At 39.3% G+C, this 16,045-nt stretch overlaps 1 protein-coding gene, 1 long non-coding RNA gene and 1 pseudogene across 4 annotated transcripts in view; 1 reads left to right on the forward strand and 2 right to left on the reverse strand.

Moving 5' to 3' along the window:
- LOC143628007 (uncharacterized) overlaps positions 1 to 16,045 on the reverse strand; it is a 210,259-nt gene that overhangs the window by 58,412 nt on the left and 135,802 nt on the right. The window lies entirely within an intron of this gene.
- On the forward strand, positions 1,420 to 2,978 carry LOC143628004 (putative arabinose 5-phosphate isomerase; annotated as a pseudogene). The gene is made up of 3 exons (XR_013152681.1): positions 1,420 to 2,024; positions 2,463 to 2,686; positions 2,763 to 2,978. The product of XR_013152681.1 is annotated as a putative arabinose 5-phosphate isomerase (transcript).
- Positions 8,423 to 9,657, reverse strand: LOC143628006 (uncharacterized). Of its 2 annotated transcripts, none has more exons than XM_077097701.1 (4): positions 9,467 to 9,657; positions 9,316 to 9,386; positions 8,620 to 8,703; positions 8,423 to 8,437 (listed from the first exon to the last, which is right to left on the reverse strand). In XM_077097701.1, exons 1-4 carry the CDS (start codon positions 9,567 to 9,569, stop codon positions 8,432 to 8,434), a joined length of 264 nt encoding a protein of 87 aa, XP_076953816.1. In that variant the 5' UTR covers positions 9,570 to 9,657; the 3' UTR covers positions 8,423 to 8,431. The 2 variants fall into 2 exon arrangements, with proteins under 2 accessions (XP_076953816.1, XP_076953815.1); XM_077097700.1 differs by having other exon boundaries at positions 8,423 to 8,440.

Below are 16,045 nucleotides of genomic sequence, written 5' to 3' on the forward strand. Positions count from 1 at the left end.
AAAAAAGGGTCGGGTTTTTTATACAAATACAAATGCAAGTTAATTCGAAAAATGACTAATGTTACAAGAGAGAAGTGAATGTTGGTGGCGGTGGCCGATATTATCGGACTCGGAGAAGATGATAGGAGATATAGGCGGTCCGGTGATTTTCCGGTGGAGTGGGTGACTGGTGGTGGTCTTCCGGCGGGGTGGATGGCCGGTGGTGGTCCTCCATCGGTGATAATAAGCGTGTTGTTTTTAACCTTTTTTTTGTATGATTTTGGAAATTATATTGAATGTTATGTACATAATGTATATTCAAGTTTTTTATTTTATTTTATTTTTTGTTTATTTATAATATTTTTTAAATAAAAAGATAAAAAGACCTATTTGCCCTCATGTGTCTTGCACATGACCTAACTCAACGAGAAAAACTAACTGTGTTAGGGCCAAAGAACAATCGTTGTTGGATCTTAAAACGTAAAGGATAAAACATGCTAATTTTAAAGATAAAAGACAATGAATGAACTTTAGTGCAAACATAAAGGACAATTTATGTAAATCTGTCCATTTTTTTAAGAAATATCCTATAGAAGAATGAAACTCACAGTTATCTACAATTTCAAATTCCTAATTCGTCAAATTCATACTGGTGTTAAAGAAACAAGAGAAACATTTTATTTTCTTAAAAGACAATATATTCCTATAGTTAGAGGTGCATAAAAATAGGTTTATTTTAATACCCAGTTCAGAGGTATGAAATCAGGTTCGGGTAGTACTGGGTATTCGAAAATCGGTTTTTGGTTATACCTGAGTCGGGTTCGGATCCGGATATTGTATCTAATAACCATACCATATTTATCGGGTTTGGGTCGGGTATAAAATCATATATTTGAATACTCAATTTATGGGTATTAAAAAACCCCCTATTTTCAGGTTTTCTCAGGTATTTTTTTGGATGCATAGAGTTTTTAAGGGTCTACACTTTTTTGGGTGTTTTCGTGTAATTCGGGTATATATTAGGTATTTGAAAACTCTGGTTTCTCGTACAAAACTGTTTCCAGTATTACCAAGCATAAATTGAGACCGGTTTTAAATACGAGTTTTAATATTGAAATGCATATCTTATTCGTACCTTATGTATAGGATCGACTACGGACTCAGGTATTAAAAACCAGGTATAGAATTTTTGCACCTCCAAGTATTGATACGAAAATATCATTACCATTAAAATTTAATGAAATTTATTTAGAAAAAAAAGGAAAAGAAAAGAAATGGAAAAAAAAGGAAAGTGTCGGTGCATAGCTGGTTCACATGATATATCTTTCTTATGTATGTATGTATGTATGCATATATATCCGTCTCCGGATAACAACATTCTCCGTCCAATTGAGGCATCTCCGGCGAGCCAGAGCCAATCATATAATAAAAAGATAGATGATGGGTTCTCTCCCACATTACCACCTCTCAGATCAACAAAAAAAAGACATCGATCCAAAGAAACTGAAATCGTTATTCAAATCCCAACAGCAATACTCGACCATTCGCAGGCCCATCTATTCACCCAGACCCTCTTAAACTCCACCGGCACCATCTTCATCACCGGCGTCGGCAAGTCCGGCTTCGTATCCAAAAACATCTCACAAACCCTCGTTTCGCTGGGCATCAGGTCCCAGTTTCTCTCCCCTGTCGACGCTCTACACGGCGACATAGGCATACTCACCCAACACGACCTCCTCGTTATGTTCAGCAAGAGTGGCAACACGGAGGAGCTGCTGCGATTGGTTCCCTGTGCCAGGGCCAAAGGGGTTTATTTGATCTCGGTTGAGGCCAACGCCTTGACGGCCTTGTGTGATCTGAATGTGCATTTGCCCCTCGAGAGAGAGCTGTGCCCCTTTGATCTGGCGCCAACCACATCCACGGCCATTCAGATGGTCTTTGGCTGTACGGTGGCCATTGCCATGATGGATGCAAAGAGCTTGACCAAAGAAGGCTATGCCGCCAATCATCCCGCTGGAAGGATCGGCAAGAGCTTGATCTTTAAGGTCAGTTGCTTAGGGTTTCAAACGCTTGGTTGGTGTGCATGCTTAATTTACCATGACAACTTTTATTCTATTTCATTGAAACTTTCAACTTCAACATGGCTTAATTTCTTTCGTTGAGGCGTTTTATCAAACAGTTGGAGTGCATGACTGAATCAATCAAAAATATAAACTCTTGTTAGTCAATTCAGCCTCAAAATGACAACAACTGAATAACTTTTGTTGCATCTGATTGAATTCTACATCAAAATCCAAAGTTTTGTTGTACTGCTTTTGAGGATTAAGTTAGATCTAGTTCTTGTTTTTAAAGTTTAAACATGAAGCCATGTTTCAGATCAAACTGGTTTGTAGGTTTTATAAATCTGAAAAGATAAATTATGTTTTCTTTATAGACCTTTAAATGTTAATAGAAGCAGTAATGACGAGTGTTTGGATTTGTAGGTGAAGGACGTGATGAAGAAGCAAGAAGAGCTTCCGGTTTGTAAGGAAGGCGATCTGATAATGGATCAGTTGGTTGAGCTAACTAGTAAAGGATGCGGTTGCCTTCTGGTGATCGATGATGATTACCATCTCATTGGGACGTTCACGGATGGTGATCTCAGGCGAACACTCAAAGCTAGCAAAGAGGGCATCTTCAAACTTACCGTTGGTCAAATGTGCAACAGGTATCCATCATTTTGTCTTTGTTTATTGTTCAAGTAATGTTACGACGAATAATGTGTGTGTGACGGGTAATAACAGGAACCCGAGGACTATAAGTGCAGAAAGAATGGCGGTTGAAGCAATGAAGAAGATGGAGGCTCCTCCATCCCCAGTTCAATTCTTGCCTGTGGTTGATGAAGAAAACCGAGTGATAGGTATTGTGACATTGCATGGACTAGTGTCTGCTGGTCTCTGAATTAAGCTGCTCTAGGTTCTTCATTTCTGTTATGTTTTTACTCTGTAGCTTTATAAGAAAGATTAATCTTGTTCTTTATGCCTCATAAGTTTGTATTACTATTATTATTATTATTATTCTCTTCATTTCTTATTCATTGTTCCTGTAGTTATGCTATGTAGATCTATCTTTATTATGTGTAACTATCGTGTTGCATTTTGGTGGTTGTACGCGTAAAAGCTGTTATGTTAGTCGGACTCGGATTATTTTAGTGGAGAATGTTCGAATCAAACATCATTACAAACTGGTTATTCAGTACTGAATGTGTCCGGAACAAAGTAGAACATTTCTTGGTGGTATACTTGTAATAATAAAGCTCACCTTGATGGGTGTATATTTGCAAAATTGCAAAATTATATCATTTTAATGAGAAAGGAACAAAACACTACAGCGCACACAGCCACAGGCCCACTACAGTCATGTGATAGGAACCAAAGATCAAGTAACAAGTAATATTATTTTTAAAACCAAAACATTTAGAAGATAGCTAACAAGAAAATCAATCAAGTAAATTCGCCTTCTTTTGTTTTTCATTTTCTGATAAATGTATAAAAACAGATAAAGCTTTGTGAATTTACAATGAAGTTTAACATGATTTCACATGTGTATTTTACATTGTCGTATGAACTTGCATCAATTCACATGTGATTGTTGCATTGTGAATTATGTCAAAATGAATTGATGTTACTACACAGTGCACAAATTAGTTCACATGTGAAATAATATTAAATCATATTTAAACTTGCAAAAGAAGTCAAAAACATTATACTAGACACTGTTTGTGACATTGAGATAAACATTCCATTAAATAGGTGTGAAGGGTTCAACTCTCGCCAGGTACATGTATAGCTTTTTAACATGAGTAGATTAGCAGGCTTTTAAAGAAAATACTTAGAAAAAAGGCACAACATTTGTTACAAGTTTCATGTCTTTCACACGGAATGATGGAAGTCGTGAAAGCAGCCCATGGAAGGTGGTGATATCAATGCCTCATATCCGATTCTTGGTAGGACGTCCCCGGTCAAAAAAACTTACTTGGTGTCCCCGGTCACCCTTGTTTTTTTTCGCTTAGCAGTGTATTTTTTTGCGATTTCGCCCGGAAATTTTTATAGGTACTGAGTAATGTTACCCTGAGTCCGGTAACCTACCACTGAACACTTGGCCTAGATGGATAACTGACCGGTAATGTCATGATGTTAACCCACAACTTATCTTCACATGATCCTTCATTTATAAAGGGTTCTGAATTCATCTTCATTGCCATTGACTCAAGAAGCAAGTGAAAGGGGAACCAGAGATGGGGGATTCATAATGTTGGCGATAAAGATGGCAGTGGGTTGTTGATGATGTCAATGGACATGGAAGCCGTCGCTTGTATTCGGTAAACAAATTGGTTCTTTTAATAGTTGAACTTGTGTTTTATGTGGATATATCTATCTTTTTTAGCAAGTTAGATTAACTGGAACCTTATAATTAAAACAAGTGTAAGACTTATTTGCGACATTTTGTTTCCGGTTGCCCAAGTGAAGACTTACTAAAATATCACCCATCATGGAATGCTCTCACTCAGACACACTACTATGGAGTTTTCCTCTGATTCGCCTACAATACGTTGGTAATACTTGAAATGTGGCACTCCTTATAACCCAATATCTCTCCTAGGAACATAATAGAACGGTTTGGGATTTGGTGTCACACAAAAAAATAGAGAAAGTATGTAGTCACTGGTATGTAATGTATCCCAAACATTGACAACTTTGTGTCAAAACTTTTGAGATTTAATTCACTAATATAATAAACTTGACGAACAGGTGTATAACAATGATTCTTAACTCGTTACAATAGTGTGTGTAACCTCTTAGATTGATGTAACATTGAAATTAGTTTTGACACCCATTACAAGGGTGCATCAACTTTCACAGGTTTGTTTTGTTATTGCAATGTGTTTTGACACCCATTATACTTGAGCAAAAGATCAAATAAGTTTCGGAAACTGCATAAACAATATATAAAAATCTAAATGCAATTAAATATTATTTGGTTTCAAAATTATCAAGTGCAACTTTGATTCTTATTTAAATCCACTCAATATGCAGAATTCAATAGACTTTCAACTTTATTTATAACTTCATCATCATCGATAAGATTATAAACAAAGCTGGAAATTTAGACCATCCGTAGTGGCCCTCCGTTGCGGCGTTTTGGCTCCGAAACGCCAGGGACACCCCGCCCCCCTCCCCCGGGCGTTTTCGATGGAGCGTTTTCTACAAAACGCTTAATATGGCACACACTTTCAAATGCCAATATGGATAATCATTTAACAATAAATAAATAAAGAGAAATCAGTTCAATTCAATTAAAGATTCAATTAAACCTAATTATTAGATCACAAACCTGAGGAAATAAGAGACCTTGTTTTTCGATTTGGCTTTGAGCTTGCGGAATACATCGTTTTTGTCAGTGAAAGTAGCAGAAGAATAATCGGAAGCCATTGGAATTGGAATGAAAGAGTGTTGGTTAGTGGTTCCTAGGAGGTGGGAGATAAATAAGTGAATCTGAGATTTAGGAACTATTCTAACTCTTAAACTCTAACTCCACTCCTCAGGGGAACAAATTGATAATGATTTGGTTTGGGGATGAATTCATTGAATGAAAGAAAGATGGATGTTAAAATAAATACAGTTTTGTTTCCAAGTTTTTACGTTTACACGATGATCACGCGTGGTCAGATTACGGGAATGCCCCTTGGGATTGGTGTTGGGTTGGTGTCTTGGTGGTTAACGAAAACCCGATCGAATGTCAATTTTTTTTTTGTTTCAGTACCGTAACAAACGTGTTAGAGACTAATCGAATGTATTGTTTATTTAATAAACTATTATTATTTGTTTACTATTAATAAAAAATTATAAAATAACAAAAAAAATGTAAAAATGACTGGGTGTCACGTGACGCAAAATGACCAAGGGATGGACATTATGACTACACACTCTTTTTGCAAATTCTGAAAAAACTGACTAGACGCTACATAACGCAAAATACCCACGTGTGAAGCATTTTGATTACATATGGTCTTATGAATCCCATATTTCCAATGAGATGACTTGTCAATGTTGCATTTAAGATTCAAGACTATTTTATTTATTGGTGTCCGGTTTAATTGTAAACCACCCACAGAACACAGTGGTTCCTGGAGGTGATTTAGCCAGTGATTCTGGTCCCTTGATGTTAACCGAGGTTTCTTGAGCCTTTAAAAATCAACCTACCTACTTTTAATACAAATTACTCCAATAATTACTGCTTGTATTTTTTATATCATGTTTAACTATTTGTTAAAACGGGCTTTTAAACCGTATAAATATATATTACTAAGAGCATTCCCAGCCTATTCCCTACCATATATCCATATATATCATATAATTATACTAAAAATCACTGCATTTTCTCTCTCATGTTTAATTAAATAACACTTTTTATACCTTTATCATTATCTTTTCTCTCTCTTTCACTCACAACCACTTTTAGAAAATATTAAAATATTATACGGTATGAACAGTAAAACCCCAAATTTAACTTTCCCATATAATATTTTCTCTTTCCTCTACTCATAACCACTCATAACCATACCATATAATTTACAAAACCCCCTCACATATATATAGAGAATAGGCTGAGAATGCTCTAAATAAATGAGACAACTCATTAAACATATTTACATACTCACAACCTAATGGTTTAGTCACAACTCACAAATGTGAGATTGTACTTCAAATCCTTGCAAATAAATGTGAAATTTTGTTGTTAAAAAAAGAAAAACACATTTACATATACCAAGAGGCATTGGATGTAGCTAGTGTAGCGTTATTATTTAAAGGTGATAATAAAAGAACATAAAAGTTAGAAGGCACCAATCAGATGACATGCAGAACTGATTCCATTCAAACCCTAATTTCAATTCAATTAAAAAAAAGCCAATAACAACAAACTCAGAACTTTAGTTGAGGCACAATTCCCATGCATCTCCCAACTCACTCACCTACACCTTCACCTTCACCTTTTAACCTTGTGAAATCCACCACACAAATACACAAAATGGGAATGAAAGGACACCCACAAAACAACTGTGGTGGAGGTGGCAGCGGTGGCGTTGGGTGGACGATGAAAAAGAAAACAGCCATGGTGGCAGTGGCAATGGTGGTTCTGTTGGGAGTGATGGGAGTGATGGTGGTTCAGAGAGTGAGAGATAGACGATTGTTTAACCTTGTTATCAAAGACAAAGATCGCCAAATTATCTCTCTTAACCTTCTCTTGCAGGTTAGTAATTTCATACTAAGTTTCATTTTGATTAACAATTAACATTATCCTTGTGAATTTTAAACAAATATGTCAACTTTGTGTAGAAAGAAAGACAATATGCAGAAGAAAACAAGAGAAAGAATCAAGACTTGAATGCAAAACTATTCTCCCTTAGAACCCAAAAGGTAGAGCTCAATAACAAGATAATGGAAATGAGATCCACCATTGGTTCAATGAAAGATAAACACCGAGCTCTAGAGCTGGCGATTGAGGAGAAGCAAAATGAGATCAAACGCAAAGAATCTGAAATCAAGGATTTGAAAACCAACCTCCAAGCCCCACCTAGTAAAAGGTCTAGGAATCCTATTGACCCGTCAAATCATCAAGTCAACCTAACCGCTAGAGGTTCATGGTTCGGTCAGTCGAGCAATACTCAGAAACCAAATCATCAAGAAATCATAAACTCGGACGTCAAAGTTCAAAACCCTAAAGATGAAGAGTTAGAAAAACTTAATAATGCAAAGATTGAAATGCACAACACCACTAATGGTACACTAGCCACAAAGGAGAAACAGGCTTTGGAAGAAAATGGAAACGAAAGCAAACCCGGAAGTAGGTTCTTTATCGGAGCAACTGAAAACGATCAAAGTGAAAAAAGTCAACTGAAAGCAACCCCGGACGAGGGTCCAAAAGTTGAAGCTGACAGGATGGATGACGATAAGATATTGACAGAAGTTAACATGAATTCCTCTAGGAATGGCTCAGAAGATCAAGATTACAAGGAAGAAACAGAAGACTAGAAGAGTGAAAAATTTAATCATATGTTTAGATTGTGTTCTTGTTAGAAGTAATTCGTATGTTGCGTTTATTTCCTTTCAGATACTGATGAGTGTTGAATTTCAATGTAATTGAGTGTTGTTCAAAGCTAACTATCAAATCTGCATTCAAGATAATAGCAAATACTGACAGCTGAAAAGATGGTTGTTATTTATTCAAATATGTGATGTCTTAATGCAATGTAAGACGAAATGGCAAAATATAAAATTAGAATCTTGAAAATAGGTCAAAACACTTGAGGAACTCAATTTCAAGCAAACCTTACATTGAAGCATTCAAAGAACTTATTAGCAAAAAGTTTCTGCAGCAAACTTAAACCTCTTAGTTCACTGCTTGCTTCCATCTATTTCTGTTACACAAACAAGAGCAATTATGTGAAGCATGATCCTTTAGAATCAAACAATGGTGTTTAGTGAATCAAATTTGTATCTTGTTTTACAACATTTCATTAGAAAGTTAAGAAAACAAGAACAGTACTAATGGTAATAATACCATGAAGCAGCAGATAGATTTGAAGAAACTGAAGTATACCTCTTCTTTCTTCTTGCCTCCTGAAAACGCCTTGTATCCACCAAAGATTGCCAATCCCCAGCCAGTTAAAGAGATGATAACAAACTACAAAGAGGAAAGAAGTTTATACAATCAGCAAAATAACATTTAAACCGTTTTATATAGATCAAATGCATAAAAAGATACCAAGTTAAAAACCACTTACGTATATAAGTCACAACAATACAAAGGTCTAACCCTAGCAAAAAGTAAATCATAATACATTGTATGTGCATATCCAATGAATCAATATTCTTAGGATGGTAAACGGTTTAAATGTTCATTTATTTAACAACATGAACAAGAAATTCCATTCAATTAACTTAATGAACGAACACAAATAGAGGTCATATTTGTTCATTTATGTTTGTTTATGTCTGTTAATGTTCATTAATAATGTTTGTTGGCACTGACCATTCTCAATTAGCCAAATCAAATAAATCATGTGTTTGTGAAACGTTCACAAAAAAAAAAATCATTCTGTCAGATAAAAGCTTAACGTTGACGAACATGAAGAAAGAATTGTTCAGTTCAGTTTGGATCCAGCCCTAAATCATTCTCCTATATCATTTCAAAACCCTAAATCAATAAAAGCCTAAATTAAAATTAAAAAAAAGAAAAATAATAATAATAATAATAATAATAATAATAATAATAATAATAATAAGAGAGACTAACATGCTCTTCCTTCCACTTAGAAGGACTCATCGGATCCTTCCAGAAGTCCACCATCGGAGTTCCATGAGGATCTGAAAATTATTATTATTATACATAATATATCAAATGACGATTGTTATAATAAAACAAATTTGATAAAGGAGTTACTTACCGGCGGCGCCAGCGAGACCACGGCGCTGAAGGAGAGAAGGCGATCTAGAAGAAGAGAGACGTAGAAGGTTAGCCGCTTGACGAGCCGCCAGAGCTGTAGCCATTTGGATCAATGGGTGATTTCAAATTAAATTGGGGGAAGAAAAGAAAGTGTCTGCGGGTCGAATGGAAATGGAAGATGATGCGGAAGGATGCCTATATGTAAAACGATGTCGTCTGGCTTTGGAGTTTAATGTATTATTCTGAATTGCACCCTTTAGTTTTTGCTATTTATCCCTTAAGCCCCCTTAATGTGTTTCCAAGTTTAATTTAAGAGAAAAAAAGAAAAGGATGAGAAAGAAAGAGAGGAAACTGTTCCTAGTATTTTTTTTATGGAAGTTAAGTAAATGATGGTTAAAGGGGAGAAAGGAAATAAAAGAGACGGTTTCTTTTCCTTTTCATTCTTTTCTTAAGTAAACTCGGGAATACAGCGTAAGAGTAATTTATTTGTAAAAGTAAGGCTGTTCTTCGGATTAGTTTTATAGGTTTCGGGTTTTTCGGTTCGGGTTTTTCGGGTTTCAAAATTTTAAATCTAGACCCAAAACCCAACCCAAATCTTTCACGGTTTCTTTGGGTTCGAGATTTTTGAGTTTGGGATAATCGGGTTTCGAGTATACTATGAAATAAAAACTACATTGCTAAATTTAGATGTAACATATTCTTTTTTTACATGTAATATAAATAAACCAATAACAATAAGAAAATAAACCGATAAAACATTCTAAAAAGAGTCAAATTTAACAAAGTTCAACCATAATAAAGAAGAACGACATAATCGTCTTCAGTATGTCCGGATTAAGGTGTATGATTATAGTTTCTTTTAGTCATAAATTAAAAAATTAATTAACAATAAACAGTCGATCATAATAGGTGGAACTATAGTAGTTGATTTGGACTAAATTATAGTAACGTTAGCGGCTAAGGCTTAGCCTATGATACCCAAAACGATATATGATTTTAAAACTAAAAGTTTATTCGAGTTGACCCAAAACCTAAAATTCGGACCCAAGAACCAACCTATTAGGATCGACAACACCTGTTGAACACGAATTGCGGAATACACACGAACAACTGAACACTCGGACCACACACTCTCTCTCTCTCTCTCTCTCTGCCACTCAAGAACACAAGGTGAACACAAAGATTTAACGTGGTTCGGTCGCTACACTGCAACCTACGTCCACCGGGTAACTAGGAGATTTTATTACTTGTGGTGATGCTACAAGATTTACAAATACAAAGATATCTTATATAGAGATTGAGAAAAAACAAGAACCATGGAACATGCCGTAAACCATGGAACGAGGCTTGAATTTAGAGGAGTCACAAATGTGTTTGTTCTCTGCTGCCTACTTTCTGCCACAATCTTTGACAAATCTCAAAGTGGCTTCACACTCAACATAACCAGAATTACTTCGGTTCAGGTTAGCCTTTTCTCGGGTCGGGTTAGTTTGGGTTCGGTTACGGGTTTTCACGGGTTGGGTTTCGAGTTTTGAGTAAAAATAACAGCCCTATGTGAAAGTTAGATCCGAATGTTAATGAATGAACATTAAAAAAATTAAAATTGGATAATAACTAAATAACTAATACAATAAAACTTTTGATTTTGAATTTTCAAACCTTGAGTTTTGAAATTTTTAAAAACACGAGAGACGAGAGCCACCAACAGAGTAATAGCTGATAGAAAAATTTTTTAACGTGGGAGGCAAGTGGAAACGACCCGAACTTCACATTTTGTTGATTCCCGCTTCCACTTTTCCAGGATGTGATATAAACATGAACCAGAAACAATTTTTTATTAGGTTAAAAATCAGTTAAATGTAATACATAGGCTTCCAACTTCCACATTGGGTTTGTGTTATAGTTGGTAGAGGTGCCCAAAACCAGAACCGGAAACGAACCCGATTTGTACCTTGTAATTCTTGAAACCTGAACCGGTTCCATACCCGAAACCCGCAAGACTCGCAGAGCCCAGTTGGACCCGCAAGACTCACCTCAAAGAGGGACGTCTGCGCAGTTGAACCCGCAAGACTCACCTTCAACAGGGACGTCTGCGCAAAGGCTAAACTCGCAAGACTCACCTTGAAGAGAGACGTCTGCGCAGAAACCAACTGGATCCGCAGGACCCACCATGCTCAGAGACGTGACGTCCTTACGCGCAGTACGCAAGCTTTTCCCGCAGGAAAAGCTTCCCAATGGTCGACGTACTCCGCCTGTTCCCGCAGCAACGGATACTAGCCATCAGGGAAGGCTACCCGCGCAGCAAGGCTACACGCACAAGGCACTTAACTCTTAAATAATTCAGTAATGTCACCTGAAGAAGGAGTGAGCAAGCCGGGAATACTCCCGCACAAAGCCGGGAAAACTCCCGCCCAAATGGGCCAGTCCGTACGATACTGGAGGATCTTTTGTACTGTACCTGACGAGGTATGGACAAAAGATCTGACCAAAGATACGACAGCTCACTGACAACAGTATGACGAGCAGCACGCTCTTGTACTGTATGTCACTATCAGCCGCTGCCTACTCACCAACCTGTCGGAGGACGTGCATAGCCTGCAGTTGGTGGAACAGGAATAGTACACAGCCGGCCTGGTCACTATCAGCCGCTGCCTACCCACCAACCACCAGCATGGCATGTGCGTAGCCCACAGTTGGCAGAACAGGAATACTATTCAGCCGGCTGTACCTTCTTGGAAACCTACCTTCGGCTATAAATACTCCCACACCTTGGAACGGTATTATCATCTCATCTCATACCATCATATCTGCTCTAGTCGTTTCTCTTAATATACACATATTCAAGAGCAATCTAGTCTGATTCTCACGCCGGAGGGTGGTCACAAGGAGGTACCCCCCCCCCTTCTCAGTGACGAGCTCACGGTGTCTGTTTTGCAGGTCATCTGAAGAACCATCTTTGCCGGATCTAACCCCTCGTGGGAAACATCTATTTAACCCCCAGATTATCCGTAATCTGCCCGGGGTCAATTAGTGTTTCTTCATTGGCGCCATCCGTGCATAAAAGCTAGAACTAATTCTCTCAGTTTTTTCAAAACCTCCGAAAAGATGGTTAACATTACTCCGGTCCCCAGGCCAGGGAGTAACCAAGAAACCCCGGTAACCACAACCCCAGCTACTGGGGGGAACACCGGCGAATATACACATTTTACGAACACTACCCCGGTTACCCAAGCCGGGGCAAGTGCAGTAAATTTTACGAACACTACCCCGGTTACCCGAGCCGGGGTAAGTGCAGTAAACAATCCTCCCCTGGGATTCATTGATACCCAGGTGGAAAGACAACAGACGAGGCTCCCCCGCCAAACACTTGAACAAGTTAAAGCGTGGGCGGAAGCACGTCAGAAGGAATTCCAAGCTGAGTTGGACGAACGCTTACGTTCCATCCAACAGGCTGACGAATTTGGAAGCACTCAACAGCTCAACATGAGTAGTGAGTGCGAGTACTCGGAGGAATCCGACACAGACGCAAACCCTCGCCATAGGGCGAAAGGGAAGCGTAAGGAAACGGACTTCCAACCAAGAAGGAATTTCGGAGTCACCTTCAAACCAAGGAACGCGGGGGGAAACCCACGCGACTTCTCCAAAACCTTTAGACCAACTGCTGCAAATGCGGGAACGTCCAAGTTTGCAAGGGACATTGCGGAAGCAATCGCCCCGAGAAGTGCCAAACAGATGTCCAACCTCGGCACTTATGATGGTTTATCCGACCCAGATGATCATTTGAACAGATTCATAGCGGGGGCAACCGTCAGCAACTTGACGGAACCCACGTGGTGTTATATGTTCAAAATGACGCTGGTTGGAGCAGCCAGAGCGTGGTTTGACCGTCTACCGGTCCAACACATCTATGATTGGGCAGACTTCCAACAGAAGTTCAGCCAACACTTCAGTCAACAAAGAAAGTACACTGAAGAGCAATGGACAATCCTCACCTGCATCCGAGAGGAAGATGAGTCTTTACTAGACTTCATCACTCGTTTCAACTCAAAGAAGCTAAGTCTGGGCAATATTAGCGAAGATCTTGTTCGCGCTGCTTTCATCCAGGGCGCGAAAGACCCAGAGCTCATCCGCACCTTAACGGGTAAAGATGGCATGCCATCCACATGGGATGCCATCATGACAGCAGCTAAACGCTTCGCGGAAATGGAAAAGCAACTAGGTAGAGATCTGCCCCAGAGCACAAACCTTTACACCCAGAAAACAAGAGAAAACAATGTCCTTACCGCCCGACTAAACAAAAAGAGGAAGCTAGGCATTTGGGAGTCAAGGGTAAACTTTGACACCTCATCCGGCTCTCGCCCTCGGTTAGGCGGAAAGGATAACATGCGGTTGTCAAACCGGAACTCCAGATGGACGCCACTCACCAAAAGCGTCACCGAAATATTTGACACCGAGAGGCTCCCATGGCCAAAGGCTCCAATAATCCGAGAGCGTCACAACGCTGATCAGAGCAAATTCTGTGACTTCCACAGGACAAGAGGCCACAACACCGAAGAATGCTTAGACTTGAAGGACATCGTCGAAACATTTGTCAGAGATGGGACGCTCGCACACCTCATGGCGTAATGAACGCTGAGCAGGCAATGCGTGTAGAACCCCGGTTGGGGAATACAAGAAGGAAACTGCAGCTTCAATGTTGGAGACTACATACTGCGTAAACAACGAGATCCCGAACCAGGTGCATATCGGCTCGATGGCACTCCCATCCCAACAACATCGAAGGGAGCTCAATTACACAGTCTGCATGTAGATCAATTCCAAACTTGTAAAGAAAAGGCCCAGAGCCACTTCTAATGGAAATGATTCTCCTTATCACATTGACGCTGATAATCTTACATTTATACTTATGAACTTTCCACACTGATATGCCGGTCTTCACCGCATAAATAAGTGTGAAGAAGTCGTTGCGTGTGAAAGGCGGCAAAACCCGCATAAACACAAAAAACGGCAAACCTTCACGCAGGTCAGTCATAGGTGAAGTTCGGTCATCCCACAAAATGCAAGTGACGGTCTTACCCGCACAATCATCATAGAGGAAACTGAACGTTAACCTATTGACAACCGCGCGTCTAATGGTTAACTTATCCAAAACACTGATATGCCGGTATTCACCGCATAAATAAGTGTGAAAAGAAGTCGTTGCGTGTGGAAGGCGGCAAAACCCGCATAAACACAAAAAACGGCAAGAATTTCTAAGGAAAAGATGAGGAAAACCTTCACGCAGGTCAGTCATAGGTAAAGTTTGGTCATCCTACTAAATGCAAGTGACGGTCTTACCCGCACAATCATGATAGAGGAAACTGTACATTAACCTATTGACAACCGCGCGTCGAAAGGTTAACTTATTCAGAACACTTAGAAAATCTCTTAAGGAAAAAATGAGGAAAACCTCCACGCAGGTCAGATATAGGTAAAGTTTAGTCATCCTACTAAGTGAAAGTGACGGTCTTACCCGCACAATCACGAAAGAGGAAGCAAAACTTTAACCTATTATCTGCCACGTTGAAAGGTTAACTTATCCAAAGTACTTAAGAAATTGCTAAGTTAAACTAAAGTATGCACAAGCGAATCATATATTGTTTATGCGGCAAAACAAGTGCCAAATTAAACTATAATATGCATGAGCAAGTCGTATAATGTTTAAAAAGCAAGAGTGACGGTCCTACCCGCACAAAAGATTTATATTCCATAAAAATTCAACTGTTACAAGAATGGCCGGGTATCTACCCGCCTACAAGAATATAAATCTATACAAAGACGTAAATCTATCCTAACAGTGGGAAAGGATTTAAAAGATCAAGCTTCAGGGCCACTCCCTCCAAACCCACTTGTACCCGCACCATCAGTTGGCTGTGGCGGTTCAAGGAAGGTCTTGAGAATGGTTAGCCCATCATCAGCAGCAGCAACTTCGTTCACCTTCTCCACCACCGGGTGCGGGAAGGCGGCATACTGGTTCACTGCTTGGTCATATACAGCTTCAGTATCCACATCATATAAAGGGAAGTTGGAAGGCGGGATGCCCTTCTCAACGAACCCTAGACCAAGCAGGAAGCCAGACTTTTCCCCATCCTCATGAGAAGCGTTGAGGGCTGCGCTCATGGCATCGTCATATGATGTGTCCGTGAAGACCCGATGCACAACCTACAAAACAAAAATACAAGTATCAAAACCTTTTCTAAGTACAAAGAAAAGCGTAAAGATATTATGAAGCTATGCGTACCTGCGACAATGCTTCTCGTAGAAGCCATTCCTTGGTAACCAGAGCCTCCTGGAGGGCAGCTTGAGCTTCATTACGGGCGCGTTCGGCTTCGTTCTTTGTAAGGTTGGCAAGCAACACATCTTTGGCTGCAGCCTCTTCGATGCCCTTTAGCTTACGCTCAGTGTGGTCAAGCACCCCCCTCTGGTCCAAGATCTCTTGGAGCTTCTTGGCATCTTCCATGGCCAAGGCATCATGAGCCTGCTGGAGCCTCTCTAATTTGGCTTTGAGCTCCTCATTCTCAGTGCGTAGAGGCTCAGCAAC

The sequence above is a fragment of the Bidens hawaiensis genome, unplaced genomic scaffold (assembly GCF_021521415.1).
Source record: "Bidens hawaiensis isolate Kalapana, Puna unplaced genomic scaffold, B.hawaiensis_p1.1 tig00004773_1, whole genome shotgun sequence".
In the NCBI taxonomy this organism is placed as follows: Eukaryota; Viridiplantae; Streptophyta; class Magnoliopsida; order Asterales; family Asteraceae; genus Bidens; species Bidens hawaiensis.